The sequence below is a fragment of the Oncorhynchus mykiss genome, chromosome 20 (assembly GCF_057628025.1).
Source record: "Oncorhynchus mykiss isolate SJ-2025 chromosome 20, ASM5762802v1, whole genome shotgun sequence".
Classification (NCBI taxonomy): domain Eukaryota; kingdom Metazoa; phylum Chordata; class Actinopteri; order Salmoniformes; family Salmonidae; genus Oncorhynchus; species Oncorhynchus mykiss.
The window spans coordinates 32,183,429-32,200,795 of NC_143041.1; the positions used below are offsets into that span (position 1 = coordinate 32,183,429).

Sequence of the window (17,367 nt, forward strand, 5' to 3'; positions counted from 1 at the left end):
AGAGAGTCTCAGCAGGAGAAACTGTATGTTGGAGAGCCTCGTCTCCTCTCTCGAAGGAGATTCCTGTATATCGCTGTTTTTTTGTTGAGGTTGTTTTCTGCTTCGTCTGTAATGCAGGGAAGTCTCAGGCACCTGTGTTTGATGTCTTTGAAGCGTTTATCAACACCGACAACATTCAGGTCTTCGCCAACGCAGCAACTGACTACATCATGTGCCTTATGAAGTTTGTCAAAGGTTTAGGTAAGTCAGGTAAATGAGATGATTACACCATTTTATTTTTCTGTGTATGTGTAATACTACTGTCATGATCGTCACATTTTTAGGGAGAGACATTGAATGTTCATGTTATTTGGTAAGAAATAATGGAATTGATTACTCTGATTGCCATCAGTGAGTGTGTTGGCCTTGTTCCCAGGAGAAGTGGACTATAAGGAGATTGGGGACTGTGTCAATGCCACTGGCTACAGTTCTACAGACCTGTGCCTCCCTGCTCTGGACTACCTGAGGAAGTGCTCTCAGGTAGGAAAACACTGGCCCATGGGCCACCTTAGCTATTTTCAATGGGCGTCACACGAAAATGAGTTCTTTTATCAGACAGGCTTCCAGAAAGTCTATTAAAATAGATAAATAAAGGGTCACACAACCCGCTAAAGGAAGAACTTTCCATCTACGTTTAGTGTATCCACACTGTATGATGAGGTTTTCTTCTGCAGCTGCTTGCCAAAATCTACAAGATGCCTTCCAAGCCAGTGTTCCTGGGAGCCCGGCTGGCCAGCCTGCCCATGAGGGCCCAGGAGAAGTCTGTCAGCAGTGAGGATGGCATGGACTGCGTCCTGGCTGAGTTTGACGATGACACAGGCTTGATCCAGGTTTGGATCCTGCTGCTGGAGCAGCTGACTGCAGCGGTATCAAACTGCCCCCGGCAGCACCAGCCCCCCACCCTGGAACTGCTGTTTGAACTTCTCAGAGCGCTCACCAACTTGCCAGGTTAGAAGTGATACCATAACACCAAAAGACAGATCAGATTCAACACTCTCCACTAGAGTTTGGTTTACATGGGTGATAATTTTATAAGATAAACATAGTCATTACGAATGTAGCCTACATGAAAACCGTTTTTTTTCCTTCCCACCTCCATAGGACCGGGCTTTGCCATATTCTCTGTGATCCAGCTTCTTCTTCCTGTGATGTCACTCTGGCTCCAGCGTAGCCATGGCGACCATGCGTACTGGGACATAGCCGCAGCCAACTTCAAGCACGCCATTGGGTTGTGCTGTGAGCTGGTAGTGGAGCACATTCAAAGCTTCATCCACTCAGGTACAGTGGCCATGGAATGACTCCTGAGTGGTGGTCAAACATAGTGTACACAAAGCTGTCAGCAGAGATGGAAGTGCACTTAGGCAGACAAAATAGGTTTTGTGAAACTTATGTAGCCCAGGGGCCGTATGTATCCAGGGTCTCAGAGTAGGAGTGCTGATTTAGGATCAGTTTTGCCTTTTAGATCACATTGAACATTTCTACATGGGCAAGGAAAACTTGATCCTGACTCCTATTCTGAGATCCCTGATACATACGCCCCCAGATCCTGGTTGTCCCTCTGTCCGTATCCTTCAAATCTCTGTCCTCCTGTAGATATTGGCTATGAGCATCTGATCAACCTGATGCTAAAGGACCTCTTCAAGCTGCTGGTGGCCTGTGTGGCTGAACCTGCTGAGACGATCTCTAGAGTGGGCTGCTCCTGCATCAGGTGACCATGCACTTGCGCTGTGCACGCTCACACACACACAGAATGTGTATGACTGAGCTGTAGATGACAGGTGTTTGTCTCTTCCTGTGGCAGGTACGTGTTGGTGACGGTAGGCCCAGTCTTCACTGAGGAGATGTGGCGTCTGGCATGCTGTGCCCTGCAGGATGCCTTCTCTGCCACCCTGGAGCCTGTCAAGGTATATACCTGGGCCGTGCCATGGTTCTGACTAGAGGTAGTGTAGCTACGACCGGAATTGACTTTTTCGTAGCAGGTTAGGATAATTCACGTGGGAGGTTAGGAGATTTAAGGTTAGGAAAAGGGTTAGGGTTACTGAAAATGCTACCTGCTACGAAAAGTAACTTCCGGTCGTAGCTGTACTCCCTGTAGTCAGAACCCCCTGCCATCCCCTGTGTCAATGGTGTTTCATCTAAAAATAATTAAAGGTGCAAACTTCCTCTCAAATTTTTCCATGGTTGTTATCCAGTTGCACTTAGCCATCCGGGATCGTGAATACAGCCTCAAGCTCATTACCATAACGCAACGTTAACTATTCATGAAAATCGCAAATGAAATGAAATAAATATGCTAGCTCTCAAGCTTAGCCTTTTGTTAACAACACTGTCATCTCAGATTTTCAAAATATGCTTCTCAACCATAGGAAAACAATAATTTGTGTAACAGTAGCTAGCTAGCGTAGCATTTAGCGTTAGCATTAGCATTCAGCAGGCAACATTTTCACAAAAACCAGAAAAGAATTCAAATAAAATAATTTACCTTTGAAGCACTTCAGATGTTTTCAATGAGGAGACTCTGTTAGATAGCAAATGTTCAGTTTTTCCTTAAAGATGATTTGTTTAGGAGAAATCGCTCCGTTTGGCTACCAAAAAACCCCGAAAATCCAGTCATCAAAACGCCAAACTTTTTTCCAAATTAACTCCATAATATCGACATGGCAAACGTTGTTTAGAACCAATCCTCAAGGTGTTTTTCACATATCTCTTCGATGATATATCGTTCGTGGAAGTGTGCTTTCTGTCCTGAATCCCAGGAGAAAATGCCCGCAACTGAAGATTACGCACCAATTTAGACAAAGGACACCGGGCGGACCCCTGGAAAATGTAGTCTCTTATGGCCAATCTTCCAATGATATGCCTACAAATACGTCACAATGCTGCAGACATCTTGAAGAAACGACAGAAAGCGCAGGCTCGTTCCTGGTGCATTCACAGCCATATAAGGAGACATTGGAAAACAGAGCATCAGAAATTCTGCTCATTTCCTGTTTGAAGTTTCATCTTGGTTTCGCCTGTAGCATGAGTTCTGTGGCACTCACAGATAATATCTTTGCAGTTTTGGAAACGTTAGACTGTTTTCTTTCCAAAGCTGTCAATTATATGCATAGTCGAGCATCTTTTCGTGACAAAATATTGCGCTTAAAACGGGCACGTTTTTTTATCCAATAATGAAATAGCGCCCCCATAGACTCAACAGGTTATTTTAGACCAGTGGAATAAACTGTGTAAAAATCAAGCCACACACTCTATATGCTCCCAACAATTGAATGGGTAAACCTAATCAATGTTTCGTCAACGCTGTGCCTTCTTCAGGGTTGAGGCCAGTGGAATAATCAACACCCGTTTAGAAAATGATGCAAAAAGCTTTCCCTGGTAATGATCTTATGAGGTGATATTAATGCCATGAACAAATTACAATAATAGGACACAAAATCACCTCGTTTAGAGGCCTAGTGCAGTCAAAATTACAACACCAGATGGTGAATTATTTAATAGAACAATAAGAAAGAGTTCCAAACCTCTGCCAATAACAGCTAGTTATCCATTTCCCCTCCCCACTCAGACCACTCCCAGACAGTCCTTGCAAAATTCTTGCTTGAGAAATAGTTTTTTGCTAGAAAGCTATTTTTAACATATTAATTAAAAGCTATTACAGTAAGGTATTTGCAGTGCATTCAGAAAGTATTCAGGCCCCTTGACTTTTTCCACATTTTTGTTACAGCCTTACTCTAAAATTGAATACATTTAAAATGTTCTACATCAATCTACACATTTGTTAACCCGTTTTCGCTTTGTCCTTATGGTTTTTAGAAATGTTGGCACATTTTATAAAAATACAAAAACAAAATACGTTATTTACATAAGTATTCAGACCGTTTGCTATGAGACTCGGTTATCAGACCCGTTTGCTATGAGACTTGAGCTCAGGTGCATCCTGTTTCCATTGATCACCCTTGATGTTTCTACAACTTGATTGGAGTCCACCTGTGGTAAATTCAATTGGTTGGACAAGATTTGGAAAAGCACACACCTGTCTATATAAGGTCCCACAGTTGACAGTGCATGTCAGAGCAAAAACCAAGCCATGAGGTCAAAGGAATTGTCGTAGAGCACCGAGACAGGATTGTGTCGAGGCACAGGTCTGGGGAAGGGTACCAAAACATTTCTGCAGTGTTGAAGGTTCCCAAGAACACAGTGGCCTCCATAATTCTCACATAGAAGAAGTTTAGAACCACCAAGACGGGCCTTGGTCAGGGAGGTGACCAAGAACCTAATGGTCACTGACAGAGCTCCTGAGTTCCTCAGTGGAGATGGGAGAAGATTCCAGAAGGACAACCATCTCTGCAGCACTCCACCAATTAGGCCTTTATGGTAGAGTGGCCCACTCCTCAGTAAAAGGCACATGACAGCCCGCTTTAGAGTTTGCCAAAAGGCACTTAAAGAGACTCAGAGCATGATAAACAAGATTCTCTGGTCTGATGAAACCAAGATTGAACTTTTAGGCCTGAATGCCAAGCGTCACGTCTGGAGGAAACCTGACATCAACCCTATGGTGAAGCATGATGGTGGCAGCATCGTGCTGTGTGGATGTTTTTCAGCTGCAGGGACAGGGACACTAGTCAGGATCGAGGGAAAGATGAACTGAGCAAAGTACGGAGAGATTAATGATGAAAACCTGCTCCATAGCACTCAGGACCTCAAACTGGGGAAAAGGTTCACCTTCCAACAGGACAACGACACTAGCACACAGCCAAGACAACACAGGACTGGCTTTGGGACAAGACTCTGAATGTCCTTGAGTTGCCCATCCAGAGCCTGGACTTGTACCAGATCGAACATCTCTGGAGACCCAAAAATGGCTGTGCAGCAACGCCCCCCATCCAACCTGACAGAGCTTGAGAGTGTCCGCAGAGAAGAATGGGAGAAACTCCCCAAAAACCGGTTGTGCCAAGCTTGTAGCGTCATACCAAAAATGACTCAAGGCTGTAATCGCTGCCAAATGTGCTTCAACAAAGTGCTGAGTAAAGAGTCTAAATACTTGTGTAAATGTGATATAAAAAAAATTGCTACAATTTCTAAAAAACAGTTTTTACTTTGTCATTATGTGGTATTGTATGTAGATTGATGAGGAAATATATATTTTATACATTTTAGAATAAGGCTGTAATGTAACAAAATGTTGAAGTCAAGGGGTCTGAATACTTCCCGAATGCACTGTACTTGTTTCCCAGAAATGATTTGATATTGAGATAAAAAATGGCTGCATTGGGCCTTTAACCCATTCTGATTATGGCTGTGGTGTGTGGCAGCAGGTGAATGCATGCTTCCATCTAGCCCCATATCATTCCTACACTAGGTAGGCTACATTTAGAAGGATACGTCTCACTACAAGTATTTTCCTCAGTCACAGCCCTGCACAATATGAGAGGACCAAATATAATCTTCTTTAAAGCTTAAAGCTGCAGCCTTTTTAGAGAGAAAATAAAAAGCTTGTCTCTACTTGTATTGTAGTAGAAAGAGGGCTTAAATGCATGATGCATTACTACCAATAACAGACCTTGCAAGAGATTACTCTACTTAAGAATGCATTGTGTCTTCACTAGCAGCATTGTTTATTCAGACTGTCTTAAAACATATAGTGGTAGACTCTATATGCACGCAGGCATACTGTATGGACAAGACCAACTTTCTCAGGCTTGTGCTTTTTTTGTGCTTCCTCCTCTGCATTGCTTGCTCTTTGGGGCTTTAAAGCACTTTGTGACAACTGTAAAAAGGGCTTTATAAAATAGTCATAATTGTTGTAAAAGGGTCATCTACATTCAGGACAGGTCATTAATTCCCTAGTAAAAGTAAATGTCCACAATAATTTAGATGTTTAGTTCCAGTAATGAATGTTGGGATTACTGTCATTCATTAATTTCTTTAGACATAAAAAATTATCCTAGGTGTATGTATACTTTCACTGTCTCAACTGTTTGTATGACGTTCCATGTGTGTCTGATTGAGAGAGTTGCAGTTGATCAGTGTGTTCTAGATCCTGTTGATTGGATCACATTGTATGTAACCTTGTGCTCCAGACTGTATAGCTTCAGCATGCATGCCAGAGTGCCACACAGAACCTGTGTGTGTTTCTGTGTCTCTACCTCTTGTGTAGAACCTGCTGGCGTGTTTCCGTAGTGGTTCAGACAGCTTCTCTGGGGACGCCTGTGAGGTTAAGGTGGCCGCTCCGTCCCACTCCCCCTCTGCTGAGGCAGAGTACTGGAGAATCAGAGCCATGGCCCAGCAGGTGACCCTCCACCACCACACACTAATTTACTCAATCGGAAATCACCTTTACATTTCAGTCGCCCTATTGCACAGATCTTCTGCAGCCCGGATTGAATCTAGGCCTAGGCTTACATGCATATTGATGTGAAATGACGTATACATGTGTGGCTGTCCACAGTCCGACCTGTGTCAAATACTACTATTCATCAATCTAGCTGTTATTAAACAACATTTCAAACCTCTGTATTAAGTCTCAAATCTTCTATGTAGACAGTACATTTCATTATTCATGTATATTGTTCAGTATGACTTTATACATGTCTCCTATCTTCCTCCTGTCTTTAGGTGTTTATGCTGGACACCCAGTGCTCCCCTAAAACCCCCAATAACAAAGAAGGCTTTGAGCATGCCCAGTCCTGTGTGCTCATCATAGAGCTCCCTTCAGACCAGCAATCCAATGGTCACACTCAGAAAAGGTTTGCAACTTTTAATCACATAGCTGGTGTGGTGGCTTTTGTATACTGTGTGTTCAACCTGTCGTGTACAGTACACCATCAACTTTGAATCATTGCTCTATTCTAATCTATTCACTATCTATATATAGTGTGTTACAGTTTGTCTAGGTTCACAGCCCATTCTCAGAATGTAGCTTTCAATGTGCAGTATATTCTATCTCCTTATGTGCTGATTTCTCTCTCATGTGCTGGACTTACAACAGAAAAATTGGGTAAGAGCACTCGATGACACCCATACCATGATTCTGGTTTACTGTGAGCAGCATTTATGCCCACCTGTATATTCAATATTTCCATTTTTCCTTTAAGCATCCATTCAATGTCATGGACCATATTATGTCATGTCAACATCTGTTATCAGATGACATGAGCTACTGTGCAGATGATGAAGACTTTGTCTTATTCACCATGCGTAGATATGAAATTCTTTCCCTTTTTATAAAATAAGAAAATTCCCAGAGTCCTCTGACCTCTGATACAGTATTATTATTTTGATCAAGCTCTTTGGGATTACAATATGGTTTTATTAAATCTGCTTTTGACTTTCAGTTAAGGACCTTTTCTTTAATGCTGTTTATCAGAAACCTCATATGATGCCCAGAAGGATGGAGAAATTGATGTCTGAGATTTAAAGCTAGAGTCCTTAATTGAAACAATAGCAAATCGGTCAATCCGCCTTTGTTTTGGTAAACAGCTGAGGGTTGGGGCTGGAGAAATGTAACCACTCTCAAATTCATACACAGAGCTATGGATGCAAGGACTGACCATCAATGATATCAAAATTATAGTTTTAACCATGTTTTGAGGCTACTGTTTGTTTACATTTTTATTGTTTACAAACAACCAAGCTTATATTTTGGGTTCTGATGATAGGGTACGACAGTTGAACTAAGCTCATGAGGTATTTCTAAGTTATATTCCTCAAGAATCAATGGGTACATATCATTAATTTATATGTCCAAAAATGGATCGGAAAACTTTCAAGCTTAAATCCCAGTACGTTGTTGCATGTTTCTGACAATCAGGCAAACCAAATATCAGGAAAATAGGAATCTATTTACATAAATGATTTCAATAAACTTTTTTTCCATCTGATCTATAGGATTCCTTTCAGAACTATAGTGGTTAGCTTACTCTCTCATCAAGTGTTGCTCCAGAACCTGTATGACATTCTGCTGGAGGAGTTTAAGCACCCTGGTGATGCTGAGACCCAGGAGAAGACCACCCCAGTATCTGATCCTAGACCATCTGGTTTCCTGCGCTACATCTCCATGCAGAACCTGGCCATCATCTTCGACCTGCTGCTGGACTCCTACCGCACAGCCCGAGACTTCGACACGCGCCCGGGCCTCAAGTACCTGCTGATGAAGGTGTCTGGGGTGTGTGGCGCTGCCAACCTGTACCGCCAGTCTGCCATGAGCTTCAACATCTACTTCCAGGCCCTGCTGTGTGCCACGCTCACCAACCAAGAGAGTATCACTGCTGAGCTGGTGAAGAAGATCCTTTACGAGGAGGGCGAAGGCAGCTCCGACTCCTCCCAGCAGTGCTCCTCTGAGGACGAGGACATCTTCGAGGAGACGGCTCAGGTGAGTCCCCCGCGGGGGAAGGAGAAGCGCCAGTGGAGGGCCACCATCCCTTCACTCAGCATCCAGCCGGTCAGCAGCGCAGACTGGGCCTGGCTGGTCAAGCGGCTGCACAAGCTCTGCATGGACCTCTGCAACAACTACATCCAGATGCACCTGGACCAGGAGAACCTGGTGGACGAGGCAGTGCCCGTCTTCCGGGGGGACCCCCTCTTCTTCCTGCCCTTCTTCCCCTCCACCCCCGAGACTCCCACTCCCTCCACGGGAGGCCTGTCCGGCCGGGGAACACCCTCAGATGACAGCGTGCGCTCCCACCTGGCAGAGACGCCGTCGGAGGACACACACAGCCCTACTGCTGGCTACTGCATGGACAGCCTGCCACACCTGAGAGGGGAGAGGAGAGACCCAGCGGGCCGCAAGAAGGAGTGGTGGGAGAGTGCTGGGAACAAGCTATACACCATCGCCACTGACAAGACCATCACCAAGCTGATGATGGAGTACAAGAAGAGAAAGCAGCAGCACAACCATTCCACCTTCGTGAAGGAGACCAAGGGGGGAGAGAACAGGGGCGAGGCAGGGACGATGAGGGCCCCAGAGTCCTCCAACCCACAAAGGCCCCAGCAGCTGGTGGACCCGGGGCCCATGAGACACTCGTTCAGTGCCGGGCCAGAGGTGCTGAGGCAGGAGAAGATCAGACCCCGCTCCGGTTCTACAGCAAGCTCCCATAGCGTCTCCATTAGAGACTCAGAGGCTCAGATACAGGTAGGACTGCAGGGGAAACATGACCAGATACAGGTAGGACTGCAGAGGAAACATGACCAGATACAGGTGCAACTGCATGCAGGGGAAACATGACCAGATACAGGTAGGACTGCAGGGGAAACATGACTAGATACAGGTAGGACTGCAGGGGAAACATGACCAGATACAGGTGCGACTCCATGCAGGGGAAACATGACCAGATACAGGTGGGACTACATGCAGGGGAAACATGACCAGATACAGGTGGGACTACATGCAGGGGAAACGTGACCAGATACAGGTGCGACTGCATGCAGGGGAAACATGACCAGATACAGGTGGGACTACATGCAGGGGAAACGTGACCAGATACAGGTGCGACTGCATGCAGGGGAAACGTGACCAGATACAGGTAGGACTGCAGGGAAACATGACCAGATACAGGTGCGACTGCATGCAGGGGAAACATGACCAGATACAGATAGGACTGCAGGGGAAACATGACCAGATACAGGTGGGACTGCATGCAGGGGAAACATGACCAGATACAGGTGGGACTGCATGCAGGGGAAACATGATCAGATACATGTGGGACCGCATGCAGGGGAAACATGACTAGATACAGGTAGGACTGCAGGGAAACATGACCAGATACAAGTAGGACTGCAGGGAAACATGACCAGATACAGGTGGGACCGCATGCAGGGGAAACATGACTAGATACAGGTAGAACTGCAGGGAAACATGACCAGATACAAGTAGGACTGCAGGGAAACATGACCAGATACAGGTGGGACCACATGCAGGGGAAACATGACCAGATACAGGTGGGACCGCATGCAGGGGAAACATGACCAGATACAGGTGGGACTGCAGGGAAACATGACCAGATACAGGTGGGACTGCAGGGGAAACATGACCAGATACAGGTGCGACTACATGCAGGGGAAACATGACCAGATACAGGTGGGACCGCATGCAGGGGAAACATGACCAGATACATGTGGGACCGCATGCAGGGGAAACATGACCAGATACGGGTAGGACTGCATGCAGGGGAAACATGACCAGATACAGGTGCGACTGCATGCAGGGGAAACATGGCCAGATACAGATAGGACTGCAGGGGAAACATGACCAGATACAGGTGGGACTGCATGCAGGGGAAACATGACCAGATACAGGTGGGACTGCAGGGGAAACATGACCAGATACAGGTAGGACTGCAGGGGAAACATGACCAGATACAGGTGCGACTCCATGCAGGGGAAACATGACCAGATACAGGTAGAACTGCAGGGGAAACATGACCAGATACAGGTGGGACTGCATGCAGGGGAAACATGACCAGATACAGGTGGGACCGCATGCAGGGGAAACATGACCAGATACAGGTCCAGTTCTCTTTTCATGATTGGATAAACACTCAATCCTCTTTCTCGTTCTCTTGTTCCCTCGTTCTCTCTCTACCTCTCTCACTCTCTCTCTAGGCATGGACTAACATGGTTCTGACCATCCTGACTCAGATCCAGCTCCTTCCAGACCCTACCTTCGTGGCCCTGCAGCCTGCCGTGTTCCCCTGCATTAGTCAGCTGACCTGTCACGTGACTGACCTCCGTGTGCGCCAGGCAGTGCGAGAGTGGCTGAGTCGCGTAGGAAGAATGTATGACATCACTATGTGAGGAGCAGCTGCGTTCCTTACAGTGTTTGTAAAGGGGAGTCTCAAAGGCTCAGCCAATGAGAATCTGCATTGCCACTTTTAGCCGCATTCAGTTTGATTGTAATTTACAGGAAGTCATTCAGTTTGATTGTAATTTACAGGAAGTCATGCAGTTTCTTTGCTAGGTTTTGCTTTAACGCTGTCACTCCTGAATGAAATGGAAGTGAGCTTTTTACCAAAAATAGAATCGTCGTGTCTTTAAATTAGCTGACATAGCTATTTATTGTAGACCCCAATTTATGTTTACTACATATTATTTATATCATTCTTTACAACTGCAAATATGCTATTACACTAAGAATATATATATTTTTTATTTATATTTGTGATTTGACATTGGAATAACTGTATATAAATCAGATCTTGTGCTATATGAAGATATTAGTTCCAGTTAGCTTTACACATTTCAGTAGTAAATTGGTGTACTGCACTCTGACAAGATTCCAATCTATAAATCAGGCAAAATTATTTACCAAGCCCAGGCCCCTCTCAGTGAAATGGATGATATTCTCTTTAGTATTAATTAACATTAACAAATGTTGTTTAAGAGAGGAGATGAGATGCCTTGATGACACCAGCCAGTCACAAGGCCTTGGTGAAAGTGACCCAGTCCCCTCTAGGTAAACAGACCACATGACCCTAATCCAGTGGTAGAAAAAATAGGTGGATAAACTCTAATTGGCTGTCGCAGTGAAAAGAGTAAGGCTCCCTATACTTCCGGGGAAAAAAAATCTGCAAAAGGTAGGTAAACTGTTTTACTCGCGTTTACCCTCCACTACACCACTGCCCAAATCCATCCATTCTTTAACATGATAGAAATACAGCCTTGCTATTATCTAAGCACGCCTGAGATCTCACCATATAGGTCAATGAGTGTTACTCATCAATGTCCAATGAAATCAGAGAGCAAATCCCCACATGCTGATCCTTATTGAGAGCGCTGTTGATAAACAACCCAACAAATACTGTAAGGCAGGATTATGTTTCGTTCATATACCCTCAAACCTCAACAACAGTTTGGGTTGGAGCCATGCTCAGACCTGGCCTGTCTAGAAACGGTCATCCTTAGATAATGTCAGACCCAAACATGATGATTCTCCAATCACTACGCCTTTCCCTGATCATACCCGGACTCCTTGCTAGCCCCTCTATAGGAAATGTCGGAATTGCTATCGTGTTGTCCCTCTCTGACCTCCCTGACCCTGCTCTAATAGCTGACATCTGCTTGGGTATTAATGAAAAGGGACAGATGATTGAACACTCAGTACATGTATCACTATAATATATGTTCGCCATTGCTGTTTGTGTAAATTTGAGCAGTCAAAAAACAGCCTTTTATGTACCCACCCACACAATTTTGTCTAGGATTTTAGTCACTTTAGTGGATTATTTATTAGTAGATATAAGATGCACCTGCTCTCAGAATATGTTCTCTTGAATGTACATTTGTTCCCTGATGTTTTGATACAGTTGACATTTTCATGCTGGCCTCCAAAGATTAGTTGAATCTCTGGTAGTAAATGTCTGCGCTTAAAAGGTATTACAAATAAATATATCTTATTAGGTTTTCAGCTCTACTGTACTCTAAAATAGGCAAGAATTGAAAAAAAAACAGATCAGAAAAAAATTGAAGTTGGCCAAATGCATTTGTGAATATAGTACATTTTTATATGGAAGCACTCTCAAGCTCATTATAGTAACACACTTTTACAATGAATCAAGATGATTTCATATATAAGAACTGAAAAAGAAGTACATTTAAATGTAGATATCTAGAAAGTAACATGCTATTATGTTAGAATTCTGTCATGAGAGTTAATGTAATATTCTACTATTGAAAAGTTTAGTAATTGCTTTCATTGCATAATTTGTTGAGCGTATTCTCATCTGGTCTCCATTGCAGTACTGGGGGTAGAATTTTCAGTGTCAAGTTTAGTTATTACAGTGCTTTATAGTGTATTTTCTTCTGACAACCTGGGACAGTCTTTTGCATACATACTGTTTATTATAGAATGTACCTTTTTGTTTACTGTCTTAATGAAATGATCAACTTTGGGAGGTGAAAATGACTACAATGACCAAAGACCTGCCCACTGTATGTGTCTAGGGGCTCTATTCAATCTGGATGGCTGAAGCATTACAGATTGGGGCGATTTTAGAAATGTAAAGGTCATTTCCGATTGAGCTGACACATACAGCGTTTACCTTGAATACAGTCTCCACAGGAATATTGCTGTTAAAATGTCAAGTCACGCCAACCTGAACTCAGGGGTATCATAGTAAATACACATTTGTATGGTATGTATTAATTTGTGGATGCCCATCATCCATTCCATATATATTACAAATTACAATTCGTATGATGTGTTATGAATTGCAATTCATACAATGTTACAAATTTGCAATACGTATGATATGTTACGAATTCCAATTTGTTGCGGTTAAATTTAGCTAGCTGGCTTACGTTAAGGTAGGTAGGGTTAGGGAAAGGGTTAGCTAACATGCTAAGTGGCTGAAAAAATAATAGTTGCTAAATGCAAAAGTTGCCCATGATGAGATTTGAACACGCAACCTTTGGGTTACTATACGTTTGCGTTATATTACAACCAAACATCCTCCTTTTGTTTTTGCCTTCGGTAACCTTCTGTTTTATGTAACCATACCAAACAAAACATACCAACTATTTTGAGTTTTCCCGAAATGTACATTTTTTTTATGTTACCTATAGTCTGAGACCAGGCTCATCATGCTGTAAAGCTGAACTTCAGCAATAAAGATTGAATGGAGCCCTTGATGTAAGCTGCTGATGATTATTAAGTTCCATTCGTTGTATACTTTTACAGCATCATCTCTCTGGAAATTATGCTGAGCATGCAGCTTGTGAATGTGTTATATAGAGGCACTATCTTTTAACTGTTGATCCTTTCCAAGAAACGTATCATCTGCCATAGCTTCCTATCTGCTGATTGAGGATGAAAAGGGAGCAGGACCCTGAGAGAGTGCGTAGGCATATAAGCGGCTTTGAGAGAGAAACCGTCGACTATTCCTTATTGTCTGAGTTGATAATTTGTGGGTAGATTGCGACCCAATTGTTTGACACAGTTTGTTCAAAATGATCAGTTTATGGTATGATGGACGTGGATTGGAGTGTTTGTGTATCTAACCGTCCGGAGTGTTTGTGTATCTAACCGTCCTAGACTGTGGCAATATCATTGCTTCCTATAACACATTTTTACCCCTCTGCCCCAAACTGTGTTGATGCATTTATTTGAAACCATCAATAGTCCAATTCCATATGTTCTGCAGTGTGGGAGCACATTACTTAATGGTGCATGAATACTGTATGATCATGATTCAAAAAAGATTCAAGGCAATTCCTTTCGGAGCAATTTAAACAATATTTGAGAAAAATTTAATATTTTGGAACCCATAAGTATGGTCCCATGAGATGGTAATTGTTTTCAACACAGTTCAATGTGTTTTGTTTTATAACCAAAAGCACATAATTGAATTAAAATAACTTGACATCAATGGTATTATTATACCTTTATTTCAACAAAGAACACAGACTGAGACCAAGGTCTCTTTTACAGCTGGGCCCTGTAGCTAGAGGTGTATTGTGTAATGCTTAATTTAAGGCAATATGAGTGTGAAAGTGTTCTAAAATGTAGAAAGGAATGTGTGGAGCATGCCTGACGGTTTCTGTAACGTTTTCATGCACTAAGACGACTGTTTTGTTAACAGATTAATTCTGCCATCTTAAGTGTTTAGCCAAACAAAATTCAATTAACTGATTATTACAAACATTTGGTTAATATATTGTTATTAATATGCATATGTTTTATGAATATTTGACTGTTCGGCAACTAAGTGTACATATACCGTCAAAATTCTGCCAGTTTGTAAGTTCTGTACATTTTCCTCTGAATGACTATATGGTCGGTATTATGGATGAACCGAATGGCACAAGCCTGGCAGAAAGAATGTCTTGCTTAGGGCTCTATTCAATTCCTATCGTGAAAGTTCTGTGTTACAGCATGAAATTTAAAGGCAACGTTTCAGCGTTCGTGGAGACTGCATTCATGGTAAACGCTGCATATGTCGGCTCAATCAGGAATTACAGTAATTCTTCAACGACACAGATTTAATAGAGCCCTAAGAGGGCCAATATTGTCAGTGATTTTTAAAAGCTTTTTTTCTGCCTTTGATAAAAAATAACTATTATAATGTTTGTGTTCTTTCTCTGGCTTGACTCCCTTGCTGATGTAATTTGTCTTCAGATTGTATGTATTCATGTTTGTATTCATACTCAGTATATTTCAAAGCGCTTTTATGTTGTGTTGTAGAATAAACAAACAAATCGATTACCGGATCTGATGATTTATTTTATACAATTTATATTGGTCTCAATTATGTAACTCTCTCTTCATCTAAGAGGGGGTCAGGAACTTTTCTCAAAACAGTGTTTGTGGGTGAAAGGGTTTTACCTGGTTCTCCGACAGGGACAAGCCAGAATAACTCGCCACATCAGTTGACCAACCACCCACGTAACCATTATTTGCAATGTAGGCCAAATGTGGTGCTGCTGTGAGTAAATCCAAAGAGATTGGAGAAGCCTGCCTGTGATTGGACACTGTTACGTCCTCAGTGATCTCTTAGCTGGACCCATGCTTGTCATGCCCTCATTTGTAAGTATTGTACACCCTGACACGAGAGTGATAATCGCTCTGATTGTCGCTCCACTCTGCGCTCCAAGCCCAGGCTTTCAGCCCAGCATCATGCGGATGTTACTGGATAGCGGTTGGATGAAGTTTGGGCCAGCGGGCAGAGATAGCCTTGACTGGGTCCCTGGGTCTGGGCCGTCGCCGCTCCCCTCTCTCGACAAACATGCTCAGGTGAGTTGATCAACAGGATGCACATTAAACAAAATGGATGCAATGTTTAAAAGTATGTGAAATAGAAGTAACTAGTGTTATTCACACCTTTTACTCTATCACCAGGGTGACCACTGGAATGAGTTGACCCCCAGTGAGGACATCATGAGCAAAGAGTTCATCCTTTATGTTGTCATAGCAACAACCTCTCTCCTTTTCATCAGCCTTGTTGGCTTCCTGGTCTACAGGAGATGCTCTACCAGCAAATTGGCTCTGACCAACGTCATCACCCTGGACCTGGAGGAGCTCCAAGATCTGCAGGACCTCCAGGACCCAGAGAGCAGCACTGACTTCCTGTCCTCACTGGCCTTGCACAGAGACCATATCCCCAGCTGCAGCTCTGAGACAGACATGTCTGACAGAGTCTTCCTCATGGTATACCTGCCAACACCCTATGAGGAGACCCTCACTAAGTTAGCCCGGGCTGCTAGCATCCGAAGCTCCAGAGGTGTGGATCGATCTGCTAGTGTCCGAAGCTCCAGAGGTGTTGATCAAGCTGAAGGCACTAGAACCTCCAGAGGTTTGAATCGAGCTGCCACTGTTAGAAACTCAAGAGATGTGGATCCCCCTAAGATAGACCGATCTGCCTCTGTCAGAAGCTCCAGAGGTGCGGATCGAGCTGCCAGCATCAATAGCGCCAATCCACCTGCTGGTCAAGGGAGAACAGATGAAACCCGGACAGATGCAGACTCAGTGAAGGAACAGTCCACGGACTAAGGGCAGGATTCAATCGGATAGCTCCTTTCTGGCAATGCACCATTTTAAGCAAATGTCAACGCAAATCTTCTGCGGTCTGGATTGAATCCTGACCAATATCAAAATAACATCTCTGGATCGTCATTCCTTAATTTCTTGCTGCCAGAAGCTGAAACCATAGAGCAGCTTCTCTTTGTGTTTGTAAAATGTACCTTTTGTAGCCTGATGGAACAGTCTGTTTGTGCTCTTGCTAACTCCTCTCTGTATTCCTTCATTGTCATACTAAACATGTATAGCATGACCGAAGAGTTGGCAACAGCACATACAGTATGAGACCAGGGTTTCTCCTAGGCTGTGTCGTACAGCATATTGTGCAGTTTTTCATGATAGTGTTAAGCAATGCATGGAGGTCAATGGTCAGAATTATTCAGAATAAGCCGATCAAGATGGTACTGTTACTGTGCGTTTCATACTGTTTAACACCTGTCTGAGGAGCTTTTGACAGTTGCAGAAATGTCTATAAAGCTATTTCTTCTGTCATCTGGTCATGTTTAAAAAAGGAAAGAACCATATCTTGCTATTTTTATTTATAGTTAAATTATTCATATCATTTAATACTTATTTCTAATGTAATTACTCCCTTCCTGGACTGCACAGCTATAACAAAATATATATATAATAATCATGATCAAGGAAGATGAAATACCAAATGTAAATGAGTGGTCTATTTTAGATATTTCTTAATATTTTTCATTAACTGAAGAAAAGTGATATTTGATAGTCCAAATATGTATCAATTCATTGTAAACACATTAAAGTCTTGACATCTAATTGTTTTTGTCTTAATTTATTTTTCTGTAAACAGTTCA

General features: G+C 43.1%; 2 protein-coding genes across 10 annotated transcripts in view; both read left to right on the forward strand.

Annotated features, from left to right (window-relative positions):
• arfgef3 (ARFGEF family member 3) overlaps positions 1–15,232 on the forward strand; it is a 44,555-nt gene extending 29,323 nt beyond the window's left edge. For 3 of the 9 annotated variants that reach the window (XM_090212912.1, XM_090212907.1, XM_090212908.1), the window contains exons 24-33: positions 118–249; positions 419–519; positions 714–987; positions 1,141–1,317; positions 1,633–1,747; positions 1,841–1,943; positions 6,197–6,328; positions 6,655–6,785; positions 7,927–9,169; positions 10,639–15,232. In XM_090212912.1, the coding sequence (XP_090069038.1) occupies positions 118–249; positions 419–519; positions 714–987; positions 1,141–1,317; positions 1,633–1,747; positions 1,841–1,943; positions 6,197–6,328; positions 6,655–6,785; positions 7,927–9,169; positions 10,639–10,830 (2,600 nt within the window). In that variant the 3' untranslated portion in view covers positions 10,831–15,232. Of the gene's footprint in view, positions 1–117; positions 250–415; positions 520–713; positions 988–1,140; positions 1,318–1,632; positions 1,748–1,840; positions 1,944–6,196; positions 6,329–6,654; positions 7,370–7,926; positions 9,170–10,638 lie in introns of those variants that run through there. The other 6 variants (XM_090212913.1, XM_090212909.1, XM_090212911.1 and 3 more) reach the window with 3 other exon arrangements.
• Positions 15,233–15,475: 243 nt separating this feature from the next.
• Positions 15,476–17,329, forward strand: smim28 (small integral membrane protein 28). Its single transcript, XM_090212915.1, has 2 exons — positions 15,476–15,763; positions 15,869–17,329. Exons 1-2 carry the CDS (start codon positions 15,536–15,538, stop codon positions 16,517–16,519), a joined length of 879 nt encoding a protein of 292 aa, XP_090069041.1. The 5' UTR covers positions 15,476–15,535; the 3' UTR covers positions 16,520–17,329.
• The last annotated feature ends 38 nt before the right edge of the window (positions 17,330–17,367 follow it).

Bases quoted from the DNA above. Each gene is read 5' to 3' on its own strand.
- smim28 (XM_090212915.1), top strand. From the start codon at position 15,536: ATGCTTGTCATGCCCTCATTTGTAAGTATTGTACACCCTGACACGAGA. The intron at 15,764-15,868 runs GTGAGTTGATCA...CTCTATCACCAG, and splicing joins CTCTCGACAAACATGCTCAG to GGTGACCACTGGAATGAGTT.